The sequence below is a fragment of the Ictalurus punctatus genome, chromosome 4 (assembly GCF_001660625.3).
Source record: "Ictalurus punctatus breed USDA103 chromosome 4, Coco_2.0, whole genome shotgun sequence".
Lineage (NCBI taxonomy): Eukaryota > Metazoa > Chordata > Actinopteri > Siluriformes > Ictaluridae > Ictalurus > Ictalurus punctatus.
In genome coordinates this window covers 27,063,792-27,078,960 of record NC_071284.1, presented here as the reverse complement: position 1 = coordinate 27,078,960, position 15,169 = coordinate 27,063,792, and the positions used below count along the sequence as shown (strand labels likewise).

General features: G+C 40.7%; 1 protein-coding gene across 2 annotated transcripts in view; it reads left to right on the top strand.

Moving 5' to 3' along the window:
- The window catches only part of grm3 (glutamate receptor, metabotropic 3), a 45,232-nt gene that overhangs the window by 24,469 nt on the left and 5,594 nt on the right, over positions 1–15,169 (top strand). The window contains exons 4-5 of one of the 2 annotated variants that reach the window (XM_017465235.3): positions 10,492–11,567; positions 13,957–14,134. In XM_017465235.3, the coding sequence (XP_017320724.1) occupies positions 10,492–11,567; positions 13,957–14,134 (1,254 nt within the window). Of the gene's footprint in view, positions 1–10,491; positions 11,568–13,956; positions 14,164–15,169 lie in introns of both variants that reach the window. The other variant, XM_017465236.3, reaches the window with a different exon arrangement.

Here is a 15,169-nt window from a genome sequence, read left to right as displayed (position 1 = left end):
CAGCATGGTGTGTGGATTCTGGCTTTGACAGTTCCTCTGCATCATTCTACAACAGTTCATAATTGGTGAAATCCAAATCCCATAACAAATTTAGTTGCTCTATTTCCAAAAAAATAAACAAAGTAGTAGTGTAATTTAAGTCAATGTGACCCTGACCAGACTGGTTAATAAACTTGGCCTTTGTTTGTCCCACAAGCTTCATATCAAGACTGCATGAAAGTAAAAATCCCACTCGTGGGATCCCTGTACCGATACACACCTCTAATTTCAACCACAGATTGAAATCTGAACCTTTCTGGTGTTCTCGGAAAATAAATAGTATGCCTGCTATTCATATCTGTATTTATACAGATATTTATATCTGTTTAGGACACGTTATCTGTTCATTCCAAATAATCTATTTATATCTTTCATATATTTCAGTTACAACCCTAGAACAGACCATCCTGAAGCAACTTGATGATACAAAACTTTCTATGTGACAGGGCACAGCATGTGGTAAATGGCTTTATGCCGACTATAAAATCCAAAAAGCCCCCTAAGGCTGCTTCCTATCTCCTGCACTGTTTTTAATTTACACCAGTGAAATAACAAAAAACAGCAATCATTTCAAATATGCATAGGCATGGCACTTGTGGGATTTCTAATGGACAACTCTTTTATTTTAAGTGTGTGGAAGCACTCACTAGCTGATTAGAGGAGAGCTCTCTGAAACTGAATATTACTAAAATAATGTGCTGTGGCTTAGTGGTTAGCACGTTCGACTCGCACCTCCGGGGTTGGGGATTCAAACCCACCTCCACCCTGTGTGCGTGGAGCTTGCATGTTCCCCAAGTGCTTCTGAGGTTTCCTCCCCCAGTCCAAAGACATGCGCTGTAGGCTGTTTGGCATTTCCAAATTGTCTGTGGTGTGTGAATGCATGTGCGATGATGCCCTATGATGGGTTGGCGCCCTGTCCAGGATGTCCGCCACCTTGTGCCCTGAGTTCCTTGGGAGAGGCTCCAGGCTCCCTGTGACCCTGTGTAGGATAAACGGTACAGAAAATGGATGGATGGATGGATAATGTTCTATGATGGGAATCCGCATACTCAAAGAATTCACTGGTAATCTAGGAACCACCACAATCCAATCCAGTCCAGACATTGGTTCACTCTCACTCACCTGTCTATCGAGCGCAGCTGTTTTCTGTTAATGCTCATTGACTTCCTTGTATTTATATCTGTTCAGTCAGCACATTGTGAGGTTTTGTCATTCCAGTGTGCAAAAATACTGAGTGTTGACTTCTCTGTTTATTACTACTGGTTAAGTTTTTAGGCTTGATAATAGACCCCTACATTATTGGCCTTGTTACAGTATGTGACTTATCAGTGTCACATCAAATATAATTTTAGGCATTAAATAGTGCACTGAATATAAAAACATTTAATACTTTAAAATGATCTATTTATGTATATTCTGTGGCTTGAATATATATATATATTTTAAACTTGTACTCGTATCGTATATTTATGTTTAAAAAGTGAGTAGTCATCTTTTAGGCATCCTGCAAGTGATATATATTGCTTACCTCCATTTTATTAGTTGACATAATGCTAGTTTTGAGACATTTTGCATTCAATCATTGTAAAATTCACCAGGTCATCAAGTTGCTTCAGGATGGTCTGTTGAAAAAATTAATGGCACAGCCTACAGTGAGTTTCAGGTGATTGGTGAACAGGTTTTAACCAGTGTTCCTTGTTCTAGAGCCGCCATATCGGTGTGACATGCTGAAAATGTTTTCATCACGTTCACTTATAAAAAGAAGATTTATTTTCAGACAAATTACGACTGTTCAGCACCAGTAGACATGCTGTGGAAAAGAAAGAAAAGTTGTGTAGGTGGGAATTTGAACCACATTCAGATCTGGTATTCAGATCCATCACGAATGGACAGAGTTACTGTGAGTACAGGACTGATTTGGGTCAAATGTGTCTTGTCTTGTTATCTGATCACTCAGTTCATACGAAGAGGTGGTCCAGGCATGGAGAATGAATCACAACACACGCAAACAAAAAGATCCAAGACATTTTTTTTTAATACCAAGAAATCTGGGAAGTTTTAACATAAATGACGACGTTATAAAGGCTGTCTACAAGTCGCTTATTGAATCTGTGCCGTTTTGTATTACATCCAGGAGTAACATTCTGTCAAAAGCAAAAATAAAATTTTATGCATTATTTGCCTGGCTGAAAAATAAGTGTCATCAACAACAAATACAACTCTTTGAATGACATATTCAGACTGTATAAAGAAATGCCTCTCTTACACCAGACTCCCTTATTCCCTATAACTTCAGCTGCTTTTCCCTAGGATGCCTTTTCACATACCCCTTACAGAAATAACATTCTTCTGCAGTTATTATAATGAACCTTTAAGTCCCCATGACATCAAAATTAAAGTTTTGTGGCTTTCAGTATGAATATGTTAGCCTTAAGGTTATCTAGAAGCTAGTGTGCCCAAAACAAATGACAAAATTCGTGTTTAGACAATATATGCATTCAAAATGTACAGTCTCTCTCTACCACCACTGCGGATCAACAGTTTTGATGACATCATTCTGCACCTCAGCTTCTGATCAGATTTTCTGTCCCGTCAAATGATCTTTAGAATCTGAAGTGTGCCGCCCCAACGTTATAGAAATCACCTTGCCGATGTTGCCGTTGTTGAGTGAGAGGAGTCATATCAGCAAGCACAGGTCGTAAATGTATCGTTGGTTGTTCGAATGCACACGTTTTATTCAGTTTTCCAAGGCTCACATCCATGGTACTACTATATGGTAGATGTCAGGTATGGCTTTGCCTGAGCTGTGAGGTAAGCTAAACTTTATTAGCTATTTTGGGAGGAGCCACTTACTAGGTCCCACACTGACTTCCTGTTCAAGTGGAAATTATGTCAAAACATCGAATAACGCTGAGCGTTTCAAGGTGCTTCATGGGGACTTTAAATGATTTTGCTGTTGTTTTGCAATTCATTGCTGTTTGTAATGAATCAGTGCTATTTTTCAGTAAGCACATACAGTATGTTTGCCTAATTAATAGTGTGTATGTAATCTACAATCCTATATGTAAACAAGCCCATAAGCAAATGTTTCATTTATTTTACAAGCCACATGTATTTTTTTTAATGAACAATCTGGATACTTAAAGAATGGCAGTAAGGCATTAAATTCGCTTTGCTAGCAGTAAAGTAGCATTGTTATTGCCTTCCACTGCAAATCTTCAACCCTGTATCGAACAGCTTAATGATCAGGTGTCGTCATTGGCAACGAGGCTCGTTGTGACTTGCATGACAACAAACGTGGCTGTCAGCTACCATCTGTTGTTGTTAACTGTGATCGCTTCACCATGGCATATTCCCACCCAATCTGAGACTTCTTACGATCCAACTTCATTATGCCATTAAGGACTTGGACTAACTGTTTGACTAAAATCCAGCTTCATTATGCCATTATGCAGTTTGACGGGGACTGTTCCAGATTATGCATGCTGATACTGAATACAGCAAGGCCTCGTCTCATAAAACAAGATAAAAAGCATAAGTGAGTCTGTGCAGCTGCTCTGATTTCGTTCGTGTTTCAATTAGTCAGCGCGTCTAATGAGTGCTGTGTAAACCTACAGTTATATCGCCTCATGTCTGGAATGCCAGGATAGTTTTGTGTCTTTTGTAAAAGTTTGATGCAGCAGTGAAACAATATGGCTTTCTAGGCTGAGAGAAGAAAATTAGCCCTTTGTTACGCAGAATACATAAATACACCAGAACCGATTAGGCATTCATACACTGATGCATGAACTCATAAATAGTGGATGTGAATGTGTCTGGTATGAATGTGTTTTAGACGTCATTCACTGCAGCTATGCAGATGATGTAAAATACTATTTTATATTGTAACGGTTGTAAATTCACCTATTTAATTTGTAATAGTACACTTGCGCACACTTGCTCAGTCATCGTTCTTCAGGTGAAGATGAGTTCACCGTAGTTCAGATTTCATTATTCTTTTTCTGTGCCACTTGCTCGTTTAATTTAATAAGTAATGGGTGTCTGGGACCCGGTCCAGGGTGTACCCTGCCTTGTGCTCCATGCCTCCTGGGATAGGCTCCAGGTTCCCTTTGACCCTGTAGGATAAGTGATATTGAAGATGGATGGATGGCTGTCTGGGTGTGTTATCTGTATAATGATAAGAATAATTTGCATTTCCAGATGCACAATACACTGAATATACTTAAAAAAGTGGTTAGCATGTTTTCCCACCTCCTACCTCCATCCTGTGTGCGCAGAGTTTGCATGTCCGCTCCATGCTTCGGGGGGTTTCTCCAGGTAATCCAGTTTCCTCCCTCAGTCCAAAGACATGTGTTGTAGGCTGATTGGCATCTCTAAATTCTCCATAGTGTGAGAATGGGTGTGTGAGAGTGTGTGCGATTCTGCCCTGTGATAGGTTGGCACCCAGTCCAGGGTGTCCCCTGCCTTGTGCCTCGAGTCCCCTGGGATAGGCTCCAGGATCCCTGCAACCCTGTGTAGGATTAGCGGTACAGATGGATGTATGGATGGATGGATGGATACTTAATTTCTAGACAACTTTCTGACTTTGTGCCGTGAATAACCGGTGACCCAAGCAGTTGTAGTGTTTGTTTACGCTCAAGCTTAATCTCTGCTCCTAAGGAGTAACAAAGCTTTTTATTAACTTTCTTATGGGCTGTGCTTTGTTTTTGTTTTACCTTTTAAATATGTGGTAATTGGGGAAAAAACCTTGGCCTTTGTGTATATTAATACTTTAAAGCTATATTTTGGTGTAAAACGTCTTACATATAGACGGGTGAAAAATTAAAGGAAAAAACAATATAGTGGTTTAGTAAGGTGTTGGGCCGCAAAGCAACTTTAACTCACCTTGGCACTGATTATACAAGTCTCTGTAACCATACTGGATAATGGTGATCAGTCAGAAGAACTTTGTATTGATTTGCAATGACTCTCTAAGTGGACCAAAGCATGCCAGCAAAAATAAATGCCCCCTACATGATGACTGAGCCAACATTTTTCCTTTCATTTGTCACCTGTCTATATATTCAGTGGTATGTAATTAACAGGTCGTGGAGATCGTGTGGAGGAGTGAGAGGATGTGAGAGTTGGCTGTAAGAGACGTGAGAGTCGTTTATTCCTCTCCACTTGTAAGATGTTATGGAACCTGAGTCACCGATTGCACAAGCTCAGTTTCTGCATGACAGAACTGACAGGCAACAGGGCACCATGTCACCATGGAGTGTAAGGAGTTTAAAGTGACCTGACAAACAGTACTTTAGAGAGGAGAGAGAGACAGAGAGAGTGTGTGTGTGTGTGTGTGAGAGAGAGAGAGAGAGAGAGAGAGAGAGAGAGAGAGAGAGAGAGAGAGAGAGAGAGAGAGCGCAATTATGACAAAATAGCTCTCATTTTGTCTGACTATGTGACACAGAGAATAAAAAACCTGTATATATTTGTTAAAGGTTGTAACAGTGTTTGACTCGTTTTTTTCTCAGAGGACGAGATGACCTTCAAGAAATTCTGTTACGCTATGTTTGTGCCTGTGCACTCAATAGCTTAGTATATACAGCATATATTATAATCCATAATTATCTCCACAGAGTCTCTTTACATGATCTACTATTCTATGTACCTTCTTTTTCTTTCTGTTAGTTTTAATACCTTGAGCTCCATTCCATTGCTGTGGTTCATCATGTTTATTTAGAACAACATTTACCACTAAAACACTGTCAGCTGGATGCATAATTCATTATTTTCTTAGACAATCTGTGTATGAACATGGAATGTTTATTCTCACCTAGCCTGTACTGTTGCTCCAGCTCCATTCAGATCAATAGCTACAACTGAGTGCAGTTTGCACATCACATGGTGTTGGGAAACATGAAAATGTACTTCTATTTTTACAATAGTGTATAGTATTTACAAAAAAAGAATTCCAATAAGTTAAACATAAAATGTAAATGCAACAAGACTAACAGTTACGAAAGAAAAGTTCCATCTTCTGATTGTGAGGCAGTTGTTTTAGTTTCTGCATTGGCAGTATTTTTGTTAACGCAATATACGTATTTAGTGACTTTTATTTCAACGCAACAGGTAAATGAGGACGTATTACTAACGTCCTAATACAGAGTTGATTGTCGATTCTATATTTGTAAGATTGCTGTCCTCAGCAACAATGATTTTAGATGTCTAAACTCCACACCTTAAACTAGTTATCATTCTATAAATTCCCATCTCTCTCTTTCCACTAGTGAGAAAGTTTCCACACCTACCACCTCCAAGTCTCCTCTTTTGTATTCCATCCATCCGTTTTCTTTCCCTCTTATCCTGCACAGACTCTAGGGGAGCCTGGGGCCTATCCAAAGGGACTTGGGTCACAAGTGCCAACACATCTCAATCACATACAGTGGACTGGGGGAGGAAACCGGAGTATCTGGAGGAAACCCCCGAAGCATGGGGAGAACATGCAAGCTCCACGCACACAGGGCAGAGGTGGGAATCGAACCCCCAACCCTGGAGGTGCCTCCCATCTCTCTGGTATTCAACAAGTCCTATCCAAGGCTCTTTAATCAGAATTCTTGGTTGATTAGAGTAAAGCAGAAGTCACCCATATCTCTAGTCCGAGTTATTAGAGTTCTCCTCATTTCTACAGCCCCACAATTTCTCTCCATGCCATTTAGCTGAGAGTATTGTCTGCCCTTACTAAAAAGTTCAAGCAGTAGCAAGAATAAAGAAATCAAGGTTTCCTCTAACCCACTCCGTCTCCAGACTTTATTTAAATAAGCCATTGTATGACATCTGGCAGCGTTACAGACATGTCAGGAAGAGAGAGAAAAGACTGGCCAAGCATTCTGGCAGAGTTAGAACAAAATAAGAAAGTATGAGGGCTGAATATTACAACTGAGAGATCAAAAGTTGTTCAAAAGATACAAAAGAGGTTGGGCATACACATTATTCGAGAATATATATTTATATATCACATTTAGAAAGGGAGCAAACTTATGAACTCCGGGGTTGGAATTTCGATTCCCACCTTTGCCCTGTGTGCAGAGATGGCATGTTCTATCCGTGCTTCCGGGGTTTCCTCCAGGTGCCCCAAGACATGCGCTGTAGGCTGATTGACATTTCTAAATTGTCCGTAGTGTGTTAACGGGTGTGTGTGAGTGAGTGTGTGTGTGTGTGTGTGTGTGTGTGTGTGTGTGTGTGTGTGTGTGTGTGTGTGTGTGTGTGTGTGTGTGCGTGTGATTGTGTCCTGCGATGGATTGGCACCCTGTCTAGGGTGTCCCCCGCCTTATGCTCCAAGTTCCCTGGGATAGGCTCCAGGCTCCCTGTGACCCTGTGTAGCATAAGTGGAATAGAAACTGGATGGATGTATGGATGCATCGATGGATAGATGGATGGAAGGATGGAGGGAAGGATGGATGCATAGATGGATGGATGGATGGAAGGATGGATGGAGGGATGGATGGATGGATGGATAGTAGGATGGAAGGATGGATGGATGGAAGGATGGATGACAGATGGATGTAAGGGTGGAAGGATGGATGTAAGGATGGATGGATGGATGGCAGTATCTGTGATATATGTTTAGTGATTCTGTTTTTAATTTGTTGGTTGATGCTGTAAAAAAAAAAGTCAGAGGCTTATAATACCAAAGTCTTGTATTTATCTTGGTGATAATTAAGAAACTTCAATAAAAAGTTTGTGAACGCTAACACATTAAATGTCTGTAATTGGTGTGAATTAAATTTCTTTGCCTTTTGTATTTTGTCAAGGGTGTGCAAATGTTTGCACTCAACTGTATATAAAGTTTCACTTGCTTTCCTGATAATACACTTATTATACTTTAATCATATAAAACATAATTTAGATAAATAGGAACATAAATCCCCTTTATTTTGTCTCACCCTGTATTAAGAAGCTTTTGACGCTTTACAAAATGTTCACCACTTCCCCCGGAGCCTCAGTGCAAGCTGATTAACTGCAATTTGTGTTTGTCCTGAGTAATTTTATTAAAGGTAATTATCCTGTTACCAGACGCTGATTACTTAATCTGAGGGCGTGTAGAGCGTCTACTGAGTACAAAGATTAATGCTTAAGTGTTGATGTTGTAAAATTGAGATGAACAGATAAACTAAATGTTCATTTGTTCTAGTAAGATGAAGTGCTGAAATGTGGGGATTGTGTGCATGCATTCTTCGAGTACATGTAGTGTCAGAATGTGTGTGTGTGTGTGTGTGTGTGTGTGTGTACGTGCATTGTGCACATTTGTACAGTATGTGCATGCGTGTGTGAGTGCTCACGTAGATATTATCATCGTGATGGATGGGGTTCATAATGCCTAACCTCTTTTCCCTATCTGACGAGTCATCCTTCCCCTCAGAGCAATTATACTTGCAGTGATAAATCACACACGGACTTTCCCGAGACCAGCGTTAAGCACCATTCAACGCACTCATGTCCATGTTTCTTACATAATACACCGTATGACAAAGGTTTTTGTCGCATTGTACATAATCATCATAACTGAGGTTTCACTCTTCTTTATCCCTTTTGGTACACTACAGAACAATTTTACAGCCTCAGATGCAGCTTCTTCTTTTTCTCACGGTGTGTGATTTTCCAGCATATCCCTTTTCTCTACGAGATTGAAATATCAACTGTCTATCTAACAGAGTTGATTTGTTTATTTGGCTTTGAAGCACGAATGTGTTGACAGGGTATACATCACTTTTCCATCCTTTGTTATGGTAACTGTTACCATGACTACGACCTTGGTTGTTATCCATTTGTACATATAGTGCTTTGCTATTACCTATACATAACACTAATAATGTATTCATGTCAAACTCGAATTATGTTAACTACAAGATGAATTACTTAAAGCTGTTAATCACTTCAGTCTCAAAATTAAACCCAACAGCGATGTAAGCAAATACAAATTCATGATTCAGATTGAACAGATAATGTTCTATATGGATATAAATACAGATGCAAATTTACATTTATGGCATTTGGCATTCATCCAGAGCAGCTTATATTTATCTCATTTATGCAGCTGGGGGTTAAGGACCTTGCTCAGGGGCCCAGGAGTGGCAGCTTGGCAGTGGTGGGATTTGAACTAACAACCTTTCAAACAGTAGCCCAAGGTCTTAACCACTGAGTCAGAAAAGGTGCATAGTGTATTTGCTTGAGAGTACAGGTGTGCATAAGGATCTCACAGGATCCGAAGCCTGCATGGTCAGGGTCAAACTGGTTTAAATTAGGATGCTGGTTTGCTTATATTTTGGAAAGTAGAACCAACTAAATTCATTATTAAAATATCACAGACAGAAATCATTTGACTGAGGGCACAGCTCTAGTTGAGAACAGTTATGAGTGATGTAACTGAGGTTGAGGAATTGTCAGAGGGAATTCAAAGACCATACTGACAATGCTGCCATTTCTACCCCTGGGTATTTCCGAGTGTTGGTTAACAGCTCAGAGTTTGTATTCATTTGCCAAATTTGCAAGTGAACATCAGCTTCTGAAATGGGTGTCAGTGTGGGGATTTTTTTTGTTGCTTAGTCCATTCGTTAATTAGCCTTCAGAGAGAGAAGGGCATAGTAATGATCACTTCAGAATAGACACTACGTATTCTGTTCAGCTGTTGAAATTCATGAATATTTTGCAGTATCTTTTATGGAGTTGACTACATAATAGTGTTGTAGCTCCTTTGTCTGTCCAACATCTGGCTAATGCTAGCAAACACTGATATGTTCATTGATCATCCTGCTCAGTGTCCTAGTATCCTACTCAGTTTGTACTGTACTGTATAACTGGTCTTTGTGTTGTTTGTACCTCTTAAAACCACAACAATTAAACTGAAAAGATTTCCTACCTTTGTGTGTGACATTGTGTGGGTGTCAAGCTTAGTAGAGAACTCATAACTCATGTAAGCCAAATGGTGTATAAAGTCAAACACAATGAAAGAGCTTGTAAAGTGTACAGCAAACCCTTTATACCATGAATGCCTTTGCTCTCACAGGCTGATGGTGCTGTTTATAGTAAGTCCTATTTCAGTATACTGGCATTTTGTTTAGAATTTGTAACCATGGGGGTTCATTATGCTCCCCTATGGTTTTAGCAGCCTACTGTTTAATTGCTTTGTGTGCCTGCAGCCATGTTGTAACGCTTACTGATTATAATTGAAGTCAGTATTAGACACAGAAGTACACATTTTGCCTTTTGTGGTGTTTCGTTTTTGCTGTGAATAAGAAGCAGACAAAAGAGAAACCCTAAACTCACAGTCCTTTCTCTTTCTTTAACAGTCCTGAAGTTACATGTTTATGGGTGATTTAGTCCTGTGTCCTAATGTCCTAATATTATTCTTCCCCTTGCTCTCTCTCTCTGTCTCTGTCTCTCTCTCTCTCTCTCTCTCTCTCTCTCTCTCTATAGCTCCACTCTCCCCTCCTGGCTCAGAAAACACGGTAAAGTTTGATCAATATGGAGATGGCATTGGCCGATATAACATCTTCAACTACCAACGAATGCCCGGTAACGACCGGTTTGGCTACATCCATGTTGGTGAATGGGCAGAAACACTTTCTCTTTACGAGTACCTGATTGGCTGGCCACGTGGTACAGGTGTTCCCACCTCACAATGCAGTGACCCATGTGCTCCAAATGAGATGAAGAAGATGCAAGCAGGCGAGTACTGCTGCTGGATCTGCACACCTTGCGAGCCCTATGAATATCTGCCGGATGAATTCACTTGCGCACCCTGTGCCCTGGGCCAGTGGCCTCGGGCAGACCTGAGTGGTTGCTACGACTTGCCTGAGGACTACATCATGTGGGAGGATGCCTGGGCTATTGGGCCTGTCTCCATCGCTTGCGTGGGCTTCATTTGTACTTCACTGGTCTTCACCGTATTTATCCGCCATAATGAAACACCACTGGTCAAGGCCTCTGGCCGGGAGCTGTGCTACATCCTGCTACTTGGAGTCCTCATGTCCTACTCCATGACTTTTGTCTTTATTGCCAAGCCTTCGCCGGCCGTGTGTGCATTGCGGCGTCTCGGCCTTGGAACCTCCTTCGCAGTCTGCTACTCTGCATTGCTGACGAAGACCAACCGCATCGCCCGCATCTTCAGTGGTGTGAAAGATGGTGGTGTACAGCGGCCACGCTTTATCAGCCCTAGCTCACAGGTATTCATCTGTCTGGCACTTATCTCTGTCCAGCTTCTGCTTGTGTCTCTGTGGCTGCTGCTGGAGTTACCTGGCACTCGGCGCTTCACACTGCCTGAGAAGCGTCAGACGGTCATTCTCAAATGCAATGTCCGGGATTCCAGCATGCTGTTGTCTCTCAGCTACGATGTTGTTCTGGTGGTGCTCTGCACTGTCTACGCCTTCAAGACCCGCAAGTGCCCTGAGAACTTCAACGAGGCCAAGTTCATCGGCTTCACCATGTATACCACGTGTATCATTTGGCTTGCCTTCCTGCCCATCTTCTATGTCACATCTAGTGACTACAGGGTATGTGCCGTCTGTATAATGAAAAGGAATGAACTGAATTGATTTAAATGTTACTGAGTTACACAGAGTTTATAAAATGGAATGGAGAATTGAGAATCGGCAGGGTTATTGAAATCATCAGGAAATTGTATTGCCAATGCTCTGTGATGGACTGGCATACCACCCAGGGTGCATTCCGCTGGGTTCCTGGGATAGGCTCCACCATAACTAACACATTATTGCAGATGAATAAATAAATATATGAATTGTACTTACAAAGCATAGATGCATACCAATAAACAATAATATAACATCCTAAGACGTGCAAAGGACGCTTGGAATTAGCTGAATAAAAGTAGAGAGATATTTAAAACCCCAGAATCAGTCAGCCCTTCATAATGAATATTAGTGGATTGCAAGCAATGAAGCTCCTCAGCATTTCTCAGATAATTAGTCATGTATCATATGGATTGCATACACAGTCAGAAGTCACGCTCTCTAACTCTGCATTGCTGTATAGACACACGACCTGCTGACGTGAGCAGGACGTTTCTCAGTCTGCTCAGTCTGTTTTGTGGGTCTTTCAAGGCTGCAGTCAATGAAGTGTGGAAAAAGAGCATTTCTGTAAGAGAGGGTCTGGTCCTTTGAGACACACAGTTGTAACACAGAGTGCTGACACCTATCAAACCACTGTGAGACTTTACAGATATGACCAGGCTGAGAAAAAGACAAGACAGAGAGGAAGAGACAGAACAAAGCAGATGAAGGAATACCAATTCCACTATCAAGAACTGAGACAAGTATAGTGTCTCGCTCTTGCTATTATGCCATGTGTCGAGTGGAGTACTCGAACTAAAAAACAGATACCATGTCTTTATTCCCTTCAATATGAAAGCATCCACACTCTTGAAAATAAGGTTTACTTCTATAAAGATGATCTCAAGGAAAACCCTGTTAGAAAGCTAAGAACTTATAATCATCCAAAGATCCCTTGAGGAACCATGTTTTCTAAGAGTGTCTAGAAACCCTGGTTCCTCTACACTCTTAGATACAGGCATCCTTTATAGCCTGAGAATATATGGTTCCTTTGTGGTTCCTTAGATGTAGAAACAGGGTTTCTCCACACTCTTAAGCCACCTTTCCACTGCACGGTACAGCTCGGCTCGACTTGGCTCGCTTTACTTTTCTGAGCTTGCTTTTCACCGCAGTTTAGTGCCACCTTAACATGGGTGCCATCTTCCACTCACCTTCACGCAGGAATAATGTTGTATTATCGAAGCCTTGTACAAATACCCAGTCAGGCTGTATTCCAAATGCCTTTTCTGTTCACTGAACATGGACCCTATTAAGGATGTAAAATAACAGCACTCTACAACCTACATAGTGAGCTATATGACTAAATTAGATTCAGCCGCGACAGGAGCGACGTCAATAAATGCCTGTTTGGAAATCGGTAACAAGCAAGATGTAAAAATCTTAGACAGAAACCTTTTTTTGTAATTTTATCTGTAATGGGGTCAATGATACATAATTTTCAATTAATAGAATATTACCATATGCAAAGTATGTATTAAATGACACACATTTATTCAGGCACAATACAGAACAACTCGTGAAGGAGAATTCCCTACTCCCTCAGCGTGTGGCTCACATTTAGTATCAGCTTGGTTCGCTTGGAACCTCGACCGAGGTGGTACAAAAAAAGTGCCAGGTGACAGGTACTATCCACAGTGGAAAGCCCCCAAAAAGTGAGTAGAGTCGAGTTGAGTCGAGCCATACTGTGCAGTGGAAAAGTGCCATTAGAAAGACTTCCACACTCTAGGAAAACAGGGCACCCCCCACACTCTTTGAAAATAGAGTTCCTCAGTGGTTCTTTGGATAGGTAAAGGTTCTTAAATTTCTAACATGGTTCTACTAGAGACTACAGTTGAAGAGAAATTATCTGCATTCCTAGAAAACAGGGTTCCTCCACATTCTTAGAAATTAGGGGGTTTCTTAGTGGTTCTTTAAATAGGTAAACATTCTTACAGTTCTAATAGGGTTCTACTTGAGACCATGTTTAAATGTTAAACCCTCCATGCTCGTAGAAAATTGGGTTCTTTGAGGGTCCTTTGAATGGTTAGGGGTTCCTAGCTTTCTAACAGGGTTTTACTTGAGGTCATCATCGAAGGGAAACCCTTTGTTGCATTTTAGTGTCCTCACTTCCTATCTATTCTTCATCTGCTTAATGCCTCAGTCACAGTTGTAATCCAGGAAAGATTGTCAGGGAAGCACTAGAAGAGAAAATCTAAGCCTTCCGGGGAGATTAGCCTGTTAATGGAAGATGTCCAAATAACATCTAATCATTTATGCAGCCACAGTGCTAACTCCATTGTAAGTATTGAATGAACTGTCACTGTCTCTCCTCTAGGTTCAGACCACCACAATGTGTATATCGGTGAGTCTCAGTGGTTTTGTGGTACTGGGCTGCATGTTTGCTCCTAAAGTCCACATCATCATGTTCCAACCCCAGAAAAACGTAACCAGTCACCGGCTCAACCTGAACCGCTTCAGCGTCAGTGGTCCTCCTGCTACCTATGCGTCACACGGTGAGGAGCCATCAAAGACTTCTATTGCCGTAAGAGAACACAGTCTATCAGAGCTTGCCTAAAGAAATATCCCAGATCATCATTTTTCATATTAGATCTTTTAGTGATTACATTGCACATTGTGTATGAACCAATATAATACAAGAGCTATTTCAGCAAGTTCACTTCCTCATGAGGTTGTACAAATTGCAAATGAGTGGTTTAATGGAGTCCTCAAATATTACCTTAATTTTTAATCTGGGTAGCTTGAAAGATGATTAGTTTCCTTGCCAGGTGTCAGCCAAATAGTTTCATCATAGATGTATGATCTGATTTTTTGCCTTGGCTTTCTGAACCTGTAATATTAACATGGTATTACGGTTGAATGCAAAAGTTCATGTGTATGACAAAATCAATAGTATCAGTATCAAAATATGCATTTCCCTTTGCTAAGGTGATGTCCACTAGAGTTCTGGCCTTTTAGGAAAGCATATTTTATATATGTATATAATTATTTTAATTATTATTATAACAGTGCCAGAACACTGTAATGACAGTTATGTATATTTTTTCTGACCCATAAAGGTCCATGAGCTACAATCACCTATTAGTCTGGAAAGTATGTGTGCTAACACAATCCATGACATCCATGACATTTGTCATTTAACTCAGCTCAAAGGGACTAAAGCCTTAATGACAATTGGCGCTTGTTGTAATAAGCTTTATATATCATACATGTTCATGTACAGTATGTTTGTCAGGAAGGGCATATGTAAGTGTTGTGACCGCCACTCAAAGTGTTCCTAAATTAACAAGCAACAATTCATCTTGGATTATTTGTAGGGAGAATTGTGAGATTCATTTCAAGAAACAATAAAAGGTATCACAAAAGGCTGAACAGATTCTGCTTCCGCTGGTTAAATAAGCAGCTTGCAGTGATTGTTAATTATTGGTTTCTCTACGTGAGGCATAATTTGTGTATCAGTATTGTCACCTGATGAAGACGTTTATATCCTGGAGCTGAAAAGAGAACAGTAATTCCCGCTGCTTCACATG